This window comes from Ostrinia furnacalis, unplaced genomic scaffold, assembly GCF_004193835.3.
Source record: "Ostrinia furnacalis isolate ACB-3 unplaced genomic scaffold, ASM419383v2 OfSCF0398, whole genome shotgun sequence".
NCBI lineage: Eukaryota > Metazoa > Arthropoda > Insecta > Lepidoptera > Crambidae > Ostrinia > Ostrinia furnacalis.
Window position 1 is genome coordinate 86,514 of NW_021130637.1, and position 15,108 is coordinate 101,621.

At 39.4% G+C, this 15,108-nt stretch overlaps 3 protein-coding genes across 9 annotated transcripts in view; 1 reads left to right on the top strand and 2 right to left on the bottom strand.

Annotated features, from left to right (window-relative positions):
• Window positions 1-2,555: 2,555 nt before the first annotated feature.
• Window positions 2,556-6,235, bottom strand: LOC114363505 (uncharacterized). Its single transcript, XM_028319241.1, has 5 exons — window positions 5,302-6,235; window positions 4,652-5,141; window positions 3,818-4,076; window positions 3,378-3,527; window positions 2,556-2,879 (listed from the first exon to the last, which is right to left on the bottom strand). The coding sequence occupies exons 1-5, from the start codon at window positions 5,345-5,347 to the stop codon at window positions 2,745-2,747; spliced, it is 1,080 nt and encodes a 359-aa protein (XP_028175042.1). The 5' UTR covers window positions 5,348-6,235; the 3' UTR covers window positions 2,556-2,744.
• A 152-nt stretch (window positions 6,236-6,387) lies between these two features.
• On the bottom strand, window positions 6,388-9,947 carry ste14 (isoprenylcysteine carboxylmethyltransferase ste14). Its single transcript, XM_028319264.1, has 5 exons — window positions 9,566-9,947; window positions 8,976-9,234; window positions 8,670-8,779; window positions 8,107-8,214; window positions 6,388-7,603 (listed from the first exon to the last, which is right to left on the bottom strand). The coding sequence occupies exons 1-5, from the start codon at window positions 9,779-9,781 to the stop codon at window positions 7,385-7,387; spliced, it is 912 nt and encodes a 303-aa protein (XP_028175065.1). The 5' UTR covers window positions 9,782-9,947; the 3' UTR covers window positions 6,388-7,384.
• Window positions 9,948-10,267: 320 nt separating this feature from the next.
• The window catches only part of Cp110 (Centriolar coiled coil protein 110kDa), a 9,460-nt gene continuing 4,619 nt past the window's right edge, over window positions 10,268-15,108 (top strand). Inside the window, exons 1-3 of one of the 7 annotated variants that reach the window (XM_028319399.1) lie at window positions 10,268-10,463; window positions 10,677-10,830; window positions 11,226-13,316. In XM_028319399.1, the coding sequence (XP_028175200.1) occupies window positions 10,738-10,830; window positions 11,226-13,316 (2,184 nt within the window). In that variant the 5' untranslated portion in view covers window positions 10,268-10,463; window positions 10,677-10,737. The other 6 variants (XM_028319420.1, XM_028319435.1, XM_028319427.1 and 3 more) reach the window with 6 other exon arrangements.

Genomic DNA, 15,108 nt, shown 5'->3' on the forward strand with positions numbered 1-15,108 from the left:
ATCTAAAATGTATTTTTAGATTTTGTCACTCGGACGATAATGTCCAATCAAACGACACCAACCAAGATAGTTGAGGTCACAATTAATAAAACATCAAGATACTTTCTGCAGCATACTTTCCTTTCTGCAGTCGAGTAAAGGGTTGGTAAAAACGACATCCCTAAGCGTAGGTTAGGTCAGAACCTCACGCCACACTCGAATGTAAGGCACTGGGGCTTCACTCCTTACATAACCGCCGACGTCACCAATTAGCAACCTTGCACTCGTCATATTGTTTTACTTCCTTGATTTACCTGGCCTTTGACAAAACATAAACTGGGTTGGAATACGTTGAAAAAACTGATTTAGAATTCTAACCCTGAGGCCCCCTGAGGGGTGGCAAAATGCCATAAACAGTGAGTTTGGACTTGGGACTCTATCTCTGGAGGGGTAACAAAAATTCCAAAAACATCACTCCCGTCCTTTCTGACTAAATTGACACGAGAGATAATCGAATTCGGGACGGAAAACATGTACTGAAACACATTCCACTCTGACATAGACCCTGTCGTATGAGATTGCTTTTTCTTTTCTCACTGACTCATCAACACTCAGCATAAACCCTTGGGGACCTAGAAAGCTATGAGAATGATTTCCTTTCTTTTCTAGATTTCGCTCAAACATCAAGAAACAAAAAAGCACTAGTAATTAAAAGGCAGCCCGAATGCATTGGATTGTTACTATTCGTAACACACCGCGTCACGTACATGATTTGCATGCCAGTGTTTACGTAAGGGGGGAAATCCGGTGTGCGCGCAATCCGCTCTTTTTCGCGGTTCCGACTTGGCTGTGTTTTGTTTATTTCAGACCGCCAAGAATGGGGCTGTTCCCATGCTTTATTTCCACCACTACAACTCTGTGGAGCCAAGATCCAGGTTCTAGACCGATGAAAATAACCTCGTGGTTATGTTAGGTCCGAAGAAAGTAAAATTAATAACTGAAGCATAAATCAATGATCTCATGTAATGATCATACGACCAATGGTAATCTGAGTCAGAGGATTATTTCGGTTGCCTCCATAGCCAGCAGCCAAGTTATAGCTGTGGATCTTGGTATGGAAGTTACAGTGATGGAAACGACAATTCAGGGAAAACGAAATATAGGACTTTCGTAGATAGTAAAAAATCTCAACACTAAACCACGAAGGCTGTCATTGGATGACCAAATCATCATGACCTAATGCAGTCGGTAAACAGACAAAATTCACAAACAAATAACGCATTGTCCAAATGCAAACAATAATATCTCTACCACTGGTAGAGATATCCGATGCTGAATATCATTTAGCCTATTGTTTTAATTGTTTCTAAGATTTAATCATAAGAGAGTGCACGAACGTGTAAAACTATTTTTATTTGGTTTGCTTTATGCTTTCACGATTTCTATCTAGACTCCTTAGATTACTTTCCAATTTCTTTTTCCTATTCCATATTATCACAAAATAAAACTGCACGGAGTTTTGATTAATTCAATATAATTGTACAATGTGTTCATTATAATTTGTAATTATGATGACGACGTTAATTAATTGTTGATTTTACGCGGATTGTCTGGTGAGTGATTATTTCTGCAAAACAGCCTGTTTTAAACAGCGGCATTTACATTTTTATCCGACTCTACATCCCAAAAAAATAAGAAAGTTTGTATGTTGGATGTGTTTGAGTGATTGCCTACCACTTTGCCAAGCCTTTCCGGCTACGGCGTAGTGATTGAATGAAACATGAACCTTGCTTGCTTGTCTAGCAATGGAAGCTGAAAGGCTCGTCAAGTCTAAGAAATCTCACATACACTCAATCTCTTTCAGTTGCATTAATATAGCCTTCTGTATCTTATTATTCTATGTACTTATTATAGGTATCTATAGTCCGATTTTTAATTCAGATGTAATAAGCCTTTTTTCTTTGAATTATTAATAAATAATATGAAATGAAATTTCATCAAGTACAACTTACAAGAATGAATTATTGTTTGTTGTGTCAATTCAATGTACACTAATTATTATGTACATTTTAGAGTTTAAATAGAAAAAAACGTGTTTTTAACACAGTAAAACAACATATTATCATTAACAAAAATATGTATTGATCATCAATCATCATTATCGTCGTCATAATCAACTTGGATTATAAAATGTGGCATCTTGTTAAATTGGTTATTTTATGAACCTAAGATTTTATTAACAAAAGGATTTTCATAAAAAAGGTTTGTAACCCATGGATTATTGGCCAGGGAGTCCAGTAATAGAAAAATAATTTCCCAATTATTTTTGTAACTTCAAAAATATGATAATAAAAATTCAAATAACCATTTTGAAATGATCAGTACATTTTTAAGCCTTAGTTTTTTAAGTGAAACCTTAAATTCAAGAAAGGATTATTTTTTAATTTGTGAAAATGCTCTCCATTCATAATGGGAATGTTTCAATGTTGACAACACTTCTGAAATGTCAAAATTCCGTAGAATTAAAAATCAGAGTTTATGTATTTTTATTGTTTGTTTTTTGTTTAAATGTTGGTTTTAACCGATGGATGGCACGTCTGCGGTGCCACCACACTTGCGAACCCAAATTGTTAGCTAAATTCTGGTAATACACAATATGGACTGCATGGTAAATATGAAAATCTCGAGGATGCAGCGACGAAGTATAATAAGAAATAGTTAAATAAAGTTGAACCCTATCTTGTTTATAAATAAAATGCAAACCTTCACAAAGAGTCAACGTTTAATAGTACTTGTACCCACGCGAGTGCCCCTAAAGGCTCGACCAGTAGTGGCAGTCGGTCGTCCAACACCACCCCCAGCATTTGCCCGTTGACCAGCGCTGGACCGCCCACGCCCAACTGCGATCATAGTGGTGGTATTAATCTTTTTATGGCAGTTTTCCACACTTGTCAAACGTATTTGTTGAGACGGTGGACTTTAAAACGGTAGTGAGACATGTAAAGGCCTTACGCCTGTATTCACAAACATCACCGTGAGGTCTCACAGTGCGCGTGGACGCAGAGGATAACACATGAACCAATCACAGAGCTCTATTCAACGCTGTGCGTTCGATTTGCTGCTTTACTTAAGCATGCATCGAGTGTGTTCCATATCCCAGAGTAACTTAAGGTTGTTTGTGACGTCACGCGTCACAACATAATGATATGTTTAGTGAGTCCTATTGCAATGGTCTTCGCGATAGAGATAAGTGGCACTGTGCAGCACTGTTCGTTCATTTTGAAACAGTGCTAATGTGTCGTTTTGCGTAGATAACAGTTTAATCTTCTCTGTTAAATAACAATAATAACACTGTTTAAAATCCCTAATTCACAATGAAAACAATAATCTTAACATACCTTGGTAGCATTAGACGTGACTGGCACAGCAGGACTGAAGCACAGAGCCGTTGGTGACGTCACCTCACCGTCTCGGGATCGGCACCGACTCGAGCTCGTCTTCTTGACCGGGAGGGAAATGGGGAGCATCGCGTCGTGGCTTGGCTCATTCTGGGAACAAGTTACTTAATCATTGTCGTGAAACAAGAACATGTTCTTACCTGCCTGTCAAAATAAAGCCAGCGGAAGAAAAATATACATAAGTGAATTCAGAAGATATCGAATTAAGTATTAATTGCATGCGAAATTTCAATATTGTTTGTGCAAATAACAATTAAAAATTTACGTCTGCCGAGGAAGGAAGGAGGAAGTCGGTTCCGAAAAATATTCTATCAATACAGAGCACACCTAAAAGTTTTGTTGTGCCCACCGAATTTTAAAGATCTTCAAATAGAACTTACTGTAGCTAAGGTCCATCCATAGACCACAGCATCCGAAACATTTCCATCATTCAGTATCCTCATCTTCATAACTGCTAGTCCTGGACTGATTCTCATCATGGCCAAACGTGGATTGAAGGAAGCAGAGGTCTCGCCATTTTTATGGTGTTTAGATGAAGGTTGGAGAAGGATGTCGGTGACGTTGTGGATAGACCCATCTATGAGGGGGTCCGTGGACCCTGCCACTATTGTGTAGCGGCTCCTTTCTTTGCTGTTAGCACTGAAATAGATTATTTGAATTAAACATTTACTATAAGGACCATCAATATTCCGTCACACGTTAACGAGGAGGGAAGGGGTCGACGAAGTGTGACATTGTGTCACAACGGGGTGGGAAAGGTCGAAAATTTCGAGACGTCACATTTCAAAAACTATGAAATTCGTGTGACGCGATATATGGATGTCCCCTTACATCGAGTATAAACGGTATTAACTTAGGCACAAAAAAGTAAATAAAATGCGAATATTACTATGCGAATAGTTCTACAATTGAGCACAAGCCCGCATGTAAAGTGCTATCGCCTATCACTCTTCAATGACAGATTACTGCAACCTCGCGATTGCGAAATCAGCAACCTAATGCAATGGTCACACATAGTCTTTGTGACATAGAACACTTGGGGACGGTCTATTCTCAAACGACGCCAAAATAATAAACTCTAACCTGTGATTGGTCAAACTTTAAAAAGCAAGGTTAACCTATTTCAGTTAACTTCTTCACTCCTCGGATGTAAAATACTCGAGTGCCGTTTGAACTTATAACGTAAATATTAAACTAAGAAAGTTTGGACTCACCCATTTCCATCCAACTCGTTCAAGACGCCGACGCAGGTTGCAGCGGTAACCACCCAGTGCGCGGACAACAAACTACCCGCGCAAGTCTGCGCAGTGACGTTTGACAGCGTTTCAAATATGGAGACCAAAAATGGCGGACTTTTCGGACGAATACTTTTCGAATGGCTTCTATTTTCTTTTATCATGGGTTCATTAATATTGTCTTTTTCATTTGTAAGGATATTTTTTTCGAAGTACTGTTGTATATTTTCGAGCGAATTCTCATCTGAATCTGGTATAGAGTTATCAAAAATTGTATCAACATGTTCGTTCGGAGTTTCTTTGGTTTTAAATAGTTTCCAATTGGAATTATTTTTTCTCATTTCCAGATAAGCTTTTTGGAGAACAGAATCGGCAAGATTCGGATTGCATTCTTGTATGGTGTGATGGGGGTCAGTGGGCAACTTTGGTAGAGTTTCTTGCAATGTTTTGTTCAATTTCAAAGGCGATTCTGTAAAAAGAGAAAACAAGCGGTAGGTACGCTCAACATTAGCGCCTTAGGTCTCTAGAGAAGCTACGACAATGACACAGTGTTACTGGTAATACTTGCCCTATACAATAATGACACAATACTTCAGGAAGGCATACCTACTTAAAAATTGTCCACTAACCTGGAATCGCTTCGAGTAAGAAAATCAACACAACAGTTCTCGCCATGTCGCCGCGTCGAGCGTCGGCTTACACAATGCGTGTTTACTGCAGTTGAGTCTGCGCATACTTACGCACACAATGGTGTGGTAAACCATGGTTTTCAAGTTCAAATTATTGGGAAAGACGTCCGATAAAGGCCTTGGATATCGATTGAATTAGCGCTGAAAACTCGTACGCTTAAAATATTAGAAAAATCGTAGGAGTTAGGTAACGTACCATCGTTTATTTAGGATTTGGGTGAACTAGTTTCATAAGCAAAAATCCGAGTACCCTCGAATTTAGATCTAGAAATGGCCGAAAAAAAATCTTTGTGTGTAGTCAGTTCAAATATTATAATTTTAGTAAGAAATTCACAACTTTGTACAAAAAAGCATTATTTTACAATAAAATAACATTAAAAATATATTTTCACAGGTTTACAGCGTATGTACACAGGATTTTAACTTAATCCATCTATTTCTATCTCTTTGGCCTCGAGTGGGATCATGTAGAACTTTAAAAAGTATGTTCTCGATTCCGTAAGATGATGAAAAAAGAGAAACAGATAAAACGGTTATAACTAATTTAACTGTAAACGGTATGTACTGCTATTTACAAAAATGTAAATATAACTATTTTTAACATAGAGATAAAAATATTTCTTTTTCAGATTTAGTAACTTCATAAAATGTGATAAACATTGATTTATATTATTTTTGCAATATGAAGACTACGGATATTATTTTTAATTTTAAAACTTCATAATAATTTGCTATTAAGTTAGTAATACAACAATCAACCAACAAGTATTTTTAAAGTCTTGTGCTTAAATTAACGTCTATGTAGGTACAGCCAGCGTCAAATAATTTGTGACATCCTAAGTAGCCAAAAAGTTCGCAACACGTCTTTGTTACAATGAGGGCTATCGTTTTTATACTTAACAGTTGGCACTCCTGGCCTTAGGACCTTACTCTACAGTGGCGCCATCTTGATGAGTGCAAATGCGATAGTCCTCCTACCACTTTCGCGCTCACCAGTTGGTGCCACTGTCTTCGCTACTAGCAAGTGACAGGACCTTACTCTACAGTGGCGCTAACTGGTGAGCGCTAAAACGATAGCCCTCATTGGAATAAGGTTGCTGTGTAGTCAACTTTTTGGCCACTTGGCTGTCACAGAAGGCGGCACACAAAGCTAAACTCAGTGCCATCTTATTTTGTATAATATTATAGTGTAGGCAGGCCCCCCAAGGGTGGACCAACAATGATCTGGTGAAGGTCGCGGGAAGTTCCTGGATGCGGGCAGCGCCGGACCGGTCGTTATAGAAATCCTTGGGGGAAGCCTTTGTCCAGCAGTGGACGTCATTTGGCTGAAACGTGGTACGATTTTACAACAAAAGAGTGATGGGCCGTCGACTATACTTCATCTTCCACATATACATAAAAATATGTGCATACTTAAAGGCATGATAAAATTATTGGATTAGTGAAATTCGCACTTAAATCGAAACGAATCTCACACCGTCTAGTATTATTACTGAAATGTCGAACTCGTAAGCCGTCTCCGATCTTAGAAAAAGGAATATACTTAAAAATAGTAATATCACTATAAATGCACAATTTCATGTCGAAGGGAAGACTAGCGGTAAACAAAAATAAGTTAATAAGCTAAATTATTTTACGTAACGTTCGTATGTTTCTGCCGACGGAATAAAATTGAGAGATTAGAGTAAATACAAATATTTTATGTCGTTATAATCAATATCATGTGTCAATTGTCAATTAAAGCGCCATCTTTGATGACTAAGGAATTTTGTGACATCTGCATTCATGTGTATTTATGTCATTAATTGTTTGTTATATCCAAAATTAGAAGAGATCTTGTTAAAAAAAGGTAACCAAATTATCTAACAAAATTACATTTACATCCAAGTTACCTTACAACCATAGTCAGAGTCTTCACACAAACGTTAAAGAATCTCGATTAACTCATTGTGATCATTCATCAGCGCGAGTGAACTGAGGCACAGCGCCATCTATGATTTCAGAATGAAACTAACTCACAAGCTCAGTAGCTCCAGTGGTCATCTCTGAGGTCTTGCCTGGTGTTGCTGGGCACATGTCCCTGTATGAAGGGCAGGCCGGTCCCGACTTTGGTCTGGTACTCCGCGTATTGAGGCCCGAAGAATGCGAGTAGAGTCAGCTCCTCGGCGAAGACTCGCTCGCGGAAGAAAGTCCAGGATGCAAGAGCGTACACGACGAAGCAGAACGGGTTTAGGAGGGTTATCTGGAATAAGAAACGTAGTTTTATACTCGCTCTACTCATAAATATAGCTAGAAAGAGTAAAGATGTCGTGTGATAGTCAACTTCTTCTGTTATGTATTGCAGACGCAAATCTTTTGTCTCCTGTTTTAGGTTCAATTTTTCAAAGTACAAACATCTAATACAACCATGACAATAAGCAAGAGTTTTCTGACCTGTGTCTATGGCGTTAAGCAAAAAATAGAAGAAGGATCTGGACTAATAGAAAATCAGTCACTAAATATGAGCCGAAAATACTCGACACAAAAACCTGTAAGTTTTATATCACCAGGTTGGTCCTTCGAGCCGGATCTTATCAACATCGTGTAACAAGAGATGCAGCAGTGAAATTGTACCTGTGTGCCAATGGACCATGCAGCAGTGAAAGTGTGTCAATAGACCAGTAGAACCAACAGACGCGACATAGCAAGGGTTCAAGGATTGAGCAGTAAATACTTTTTATCTATCTATTTATTTAATAGACCTACCTGCGTGCCAATAGACCAGTAGAACCAGCCGACGTAGCTGGGGTGCCGGCAGATGGCGTACACGCCGTGCGTCACGAGCTGGTGGTCCGGTCGTTTGACGTATTGCACCTGCAGGAAAAGGGAACATAGATAGATCTTAGATAGACTATCATACACCACACAAAACGGAGAAATACAAATTCGAAGCAGTCTGATTGGCGCAGATACACTATGCACGAAATCGATCGAACGGAAGCGCGAACACGCACACGAAAATATGGGCGAGGCACGGCAAAATAGTAACTGAACTGCGTGTTTACACTATCTGATTCGATTTTCACGCATTGTGTAACTGCATTATATCACTGTTAAAGTTGTGTGATGATTGATGGTTGACATTCAAACCAAATAGTGCCTTTAGAACTACTAAAAAATAAGAGCAATTGAACTCTAGAGCACAGTCTCACTAGAGATTTCTAAGAAGGGAAACTAGTTTTTAGGAAATTTCAGTCACCACTAAATAATAAGAATTAAATAAACAATTGATGACCAAAAGTATGTTTTAAAAAATAATATTAGCTTACAGTATGATTGAAATTAGTCTTGGCAGTGAACATGGCCGATTTCCTCAGCAACTCCCCACCAATGCACATCACAACTCCTAGGGCAGACACCCAGAAGTAGGTCTTCATTTCTGTAAAAATATTAAATTAATCAGCACAGAAAATTTTTCAAATACAATAGAAATTGTTCATGCAGTCACTACTGTTTTAAATCAAAAATATTTAAATAACTGATGTTTAGATATAAATACTTGTTAGTCATTATTACAGGCAATAAATAAAAAGTATGCCTTTAGTCATACATTATCAGCAAAAAAATGGACAAACCTGGAAAGAAGTAATATTCCACACCCCACTCTATCCAACTGGACACCGCTGCCACACCATACTGCACACTGTGGTTCAATATGAACGAGTCTATCGTCAAAGTCCGTGGGTTCGTAAGGGCTACCGCCATGAACTCGGAGAAATGGAACATGGATAGGACCATTGTGTACAGACCAAACACTCTGAGGCCATCTTCAAATGTGGCCATGTAGATCCCTGTAGCAAACACAGTGCCAAGGAATGCTGACCTCACCAATACCTAAAAGCAGATTGAAATATTAATTAATAATGTTTAATCACATTAGCAGATAACTGTTTTAGGACAAATATTTAAGATAGAATTATATTACAAATTACAAACTACCTTTATTATCATCTTTACACATCGAAAATTAACTAAAATTTTCAGAAAGTAATGTGCTTTATTTTAACACCTGTTTCTAATATCACTTGGTTAGCACTTTATCTCAGTTCTTACACTTAAAATGTAATTAAATATCAATCGTTAGGTTAAGAATACCTAGAATGCTACTTAAATTTTACGAAAGATGTTGTTATAGTACGTTTTAAGCCAATTATAAGAATCTTACCTCATATGTGAAGCCTTTGTAACAGTATCTCAAAATAAAGTTGAAGAGGCAGAAGTATAAGGCAGGACCCCAGTAGGTGAGGGCCCACAGCTCAGAGGTGTACCCTAGAGCACTCCCGGAGAAGAAGGAAGTCGTAAAAATCAACAGAGCGAGGAAAAAACAGAATAAAGCCTGCCTCCCTGCAGGACACACGTTCTTCAACATTATCACGTCCATTATGCTACATTGAGGTGTGGAATTTTTTGTGGGAGTGTAATTTTAAAAGTTTGATGTTATTTTGTAGTAATTTGCTCACAATTTTTTGGAAAAGTAACAAAATAACTTATATCCAGAATTCACTCAAAACAACTCCTGCCTGACATTTTTCCGTTACCTGTCATGACTGTCATTGTGACAAGTGTGTTTTTAAAATTATTGATGAGTGCAATGCAATGTGCATTCATCTATAATCTTGAGGAAGTATTTAAAATCACACTACACTTTTGAAACGTGATTTTCTATCCGAGTGTTTATGTATTTCATAAAAAGAAAATTCACTTTCTTCTCCGTTACCATGGCAACACACTCTGCTTGGATCTTTTTGACATTCTAAAAACAGTCAGTTTTCACTGTAGAAAACAAAATACTGTAACTGCGACAATTTACGCTGATTGGTTGTTACGTCCAAACAGTGTAAATTTTATTTTGCATCATATCACATGATTGGTTAGATTTTTGTGTAAAACCAATCATTCCGACTCGTAACAGACAACAGAATTGTTGTTTTCAAAATTTGTCACAGTTTTTTCGGAGACAAACCTATCAACAAACCAAACTTTAAATTGAATGTTAAATAATTATAGTGATTTATAATAATGTAGCGGTGAATATGTTAGACCGAGCTTCAAATTTCTAGTTGGTAATATATGTGCCGGCGCAAATTTTTGCCAACTGACGTAATCAGGCCGTGACTACAACGTCTTGATTAACGTGCAGGCGGCTTTCAACCAAATTAATTTCCCCTTCGAAAGGTTTTAAATCTACGCGGTGGTGGTCTGGGGAACTTTCAAAAGTGCTGTGCAATTTCCTGAGTGATGGGAGTGAGGGAGAGTTAATGTCCGCATTTACGCAGTTTTCAGTGCTATTTCGGAGGCCGGGGCGCTCGCTGGTGGAAGGCCGATGTAATTGGCGAAATGAACGACCCGTGGGACGTGAAATCCGTTCGGCAGTCGGGACAGTACGTGTCCTGTATGAGGATAAATGGAGTGCCCCTTCTGCCGCCAGTCGTAAGTTTGATTTATGATCGCTCACGGGTCACTGGGCACGTCTGTTTTAAACAATAACAGTTTATCTCCGCTCTTCCTTTAGAAAACAATACAATATCTTGAGACTGCTCATTGACCTGGTTTCATGCAGTATGCATACTAGCCTCTAATTAAGTTTCTAATTCTTAATTAAACTCTCTGTACTCTACTTTTTATGCTTTGCAGACAGAAACTGTTAATTAGTATGTATAGATCAATTATATCCACTCAAGATTACATTTATAGTCTACTTGCTGCTGTTATTGCAATCATGAAAAACATTATTATATTAATCCATGTTGAGGTGATCACCTTTGCAATATTATGTTGTTATTTTTCAGCCAGTTTGGTAAACTAAACATTTTGTGGACTTTCAGCTATCCAAAGAGTGCCGTAAAGAAATGCAGTACTACAAGCTTCTGGCCAAAGAAGTTGAGAAAAGAATATCACTACTGAAACCATACATCATAGACACTGACTCGGACTCCAGTGAAGATAAGACAGATGCCCCAGAACTCCCAGAAAATGAGCAAAGCTACGAGCTGCCCCAAGAAGAAATACAAGCCGGCTTCAATATCAACATTGACAAAATAGTAGCAGTCACAAATGAAACCACATTAGAAAAGTCAATTCTTAACTCACCACCACCCTGTTCTATAACAACAGATTTTTATAACAATATAACTTCTAATGTTACCGTCTCAAACACCATAGCAACACCCACAGTCACAAGTTCTCCAAAGAAGTTTGTAATTGATTTAAGTCTAAGTATTAATGAAACCGGTAGGAATGTTCTAGAAACTTTGAAGAAAAGTCCCCAGCATTCCTCACCTCCAATTGATCTACCAGAAAGAGACTATGATAGCCCTAAAAATGTTACTCAGAAAGAAGTTCTGACTGATGTGGAGTCCTGCAAAAAGAGTTCTAAACAACAAAACAAGACAGATGACATTGTTAACTTTAGTTTTAGCATTGATAAAGACATCCTCTCAGACCCATTCCCTGACCTTTCTATAAATCAAGATGGACCATCATCCCTCAGTTCCAAAAGCTTTACTGGCTCCCTCATAGACATACACACTGAAAGCATGAAAGAATCTCAAATAGGCCCCCAGTTAATAAGGCAAAGATCTTACACTCTCCTAAAACCAAGTCCCCAGCTTTTAGCTCACCTCGAGGTGCAGTCAATGAATACAGGCATAGACATGAGCTGCATTTCCATGAGCGAGTCATTCTCCAATCTAAGCTCCCCAGGCAAAAAACGTCGAAGCTGGGACTTAGAATCAGCCAAAGTGAAATGGTCTTCAATGGCCTTAGAACTCAACCAGAAGAATGTAATAAATGCGGCAAAAGTAAATGGCGTTAATAAAACAAACGTCGCCAAACCCATTCCAAAGAAAACTCAACAACCATCACCACAGAGGTCTCGATCTGTAGTGCAAGAGAAGACTCGGCGTCCTAACATGCCCACAAAACCTATCCCCAAATCTGAACCTATCCAAAAACAGCCTCCCAGAAAATCCTTTAGCCCCGTAAGAAATGTTCCCACCACGCGTGCAGTTCCCATCAAGGAACCGGTATCTACCAAAACGCCCAACTCGAGTCAAGAATCTGTAGCTTCAAAACCGTCAACGATACCTATTTCCGAATCCGAGGATCCCGCCGCACGAGTTAGGGAGTTATACGAGAAAATACAAAAGCAGCAGCTAATACAGATGGCTAACCTGGTAGAGAAGCAGAAAAAAGAACAGCAACTTCTGCAGCAAGTGTTTGAGGAACAAAACAATATTTTGTACAAGCAGCTTAAAACAATATGCCCAAAGTCGCCAGTAGAAGCGAAAGAAGCCTGGGCCGACAAGAACAATGACCGCGCCGACAGGGGGCCGGTCAGCTTGAGCCAGCTCATCAACCACAAGACACCGGAGTCGAGTGGATTTGACAGTCCAGTGTCGGTCACTTTGACCGAAACTAACAATTACATTAACCATTGCGATGACGTATTGAAACGGAGCAAGGACATAACTAGCAATATAAAGAAGCAGCAACCAATAGCCAGGCCTCAGAACGGTGCTAAAACTTCGTCACCGAGAATAAAAACTGATGGCAGCAGAACTAGGACCCATTCGCCTACTAGCAGGAACACTTCTAGACGGCTCAATTACGACACGAGCGCTTCTTCCGAGCGTGACTTCGAGCCTTTGTTGACCGATCGAACGAACGACACGATGGCTGACCTGAACGTCACCTTCCCTTCCGACCACAGCGAGGACGGTCACTCCATTCACAATGGAACCGTGATCAACAAAGATATTACCGTCGTCCACCGGGCGCCTCTGTCCGCCGGGTCGGGGCACCACAGCAGGACCCCCGACGTGACCCTGAGGAGCTTAGAGGAGCCCCTGCAGACTCCGATGAGCATTTGCCGCCGCCCCATGAAGCAGTTCGTTTCCCAACCTACTGCTGAGCAGGTAACTCCATTTATTAGCAATTTTAAAATGTTTTGTTATCTGTGATTAACTGTCGCGGTTTTGTTGCACTTTTATGTTGTTGTATTATTTATGATTCTTCCCGTTTTTAAATTTTCCTTTCACTATCCTTCTGTCTTTTATCACAACGGTTACTTTCGCGGGTTTTTCTGTCACTATATTTTTCCTCAATACTGCTAGCTTGGATATGGGATGAATATTGTTTTCCATGAAGGCGTGTGTACTGTGTATAGATGTACAGGATTTTCTGTGGTACAGGGTTATACACTATCTATCACCGAGTCATATTTCCGTTCAAGTTGAATCATGAGTAATCCCATGTAAAGCCCACTTGATCCTACAGTCGACTTGATGTGAAATTTTTCGCTGTCCGCCACAGCCTCATTTTTTTTCACGTCAATAAAAGGAAAATTTCTTCCTGACACCTTCCGGAGGTTCCTTCTTACTTTGACCTTCCATCCACAATTTTATGTACCAAAATGAACCGTCTTGGATTGTAGCGAGCGGCGTCTACCAAAGTTACTTTCGCAACAGGCTATCTGGTGCGGAAGCGACTCCGCACGTCTGCCTATCTTTATTATACTGTAGTTAGTTTTTTGCAAATCAAAATATAAAAGAGGCATTTTTATTGTAATTCCTTGCTGATTCTTCCATCCACAATTTTATGTATGACTATGTACCAAAAATGAACCGGTACTTGGGTTGTAGCGAGCGGCGGCTACCAAAATGGTGGCTATCGCAACAGATTACCTGGTGCGGAGGCGGCTCCGCACGTTTGCCTATCTTTACTATACTGTATTTACATTTTTTGCAAATCAAGATGAGGCATTTTTATTGTTATTCCTTGCTGATCGTTCCATCCACAATTTTATGTATGACTATGTACCAAAAATGAACCGCCACTTGGGTTGTAGCGAGCGGCGGCGTCCAAAATAGTGGCTTTCGCGAAAGGCTACCTGGTGCGGAGGCGGCTCCGCACGTCTGCCTATGTTTGTATTCTATTTAGTTTTTTGCAAATCAAGATGAGGCATTTTTATTGTAATTCCTTGCTGATCCTTCTATCCACAATTTTATGTATGAATATGTACCAAAATGAACCGCCACTTGGGTTGTAGCGACCTTCCATCCACAATTTTATGTACAACAAATATGAACCGTCACTTAGGTTGTAGCGAGCGGCGGCTACCAAAATAGTGGCTATCGCAACAGATTACCTGGTGCGGAGGCGGCTCCGCACGTTTGCCTATCTTTACTATACTGTATTTACATTTTTGCAAATCAAGATGAGGCATTTTTATTGTTATTCCTTGCTGATCCTTCCATCCACAATTTTATGTATGACTATGTACCAAAAATGAACCGCCACTTGGGTTGTAGCGAGCGGCGTCTACCAAACTTACTTTCGCAACAGGCTATCTGGTGCGGAGGCGGCTCCGCACGTCTGCTTATCTTTACTATACTGTATTTAGTTTTTTGCAATTCAAGATATCAGGCATTTTATTCCAATTCCTTGCCGATCCTTCCATCCACAATTTTATGTACAACAAATATGAACCGTCACTTGGGTTGTAGCGAGCGGCGGCGACCAAAATAGTGGCATTCGCGAAAGGCTACCTAGTCCGGAGCTGCTGAATCTGTTCTGCCTATTTTTACTATACCTACTCTATTTAGTTTTTTTGCAAATCAAGATATAAGAGGCATTTTATTCCAATTCCTTGCTGGTCTTTCCATCCACAATTTTATGTACAACAAATATGAACCGTCACTTGGGTTG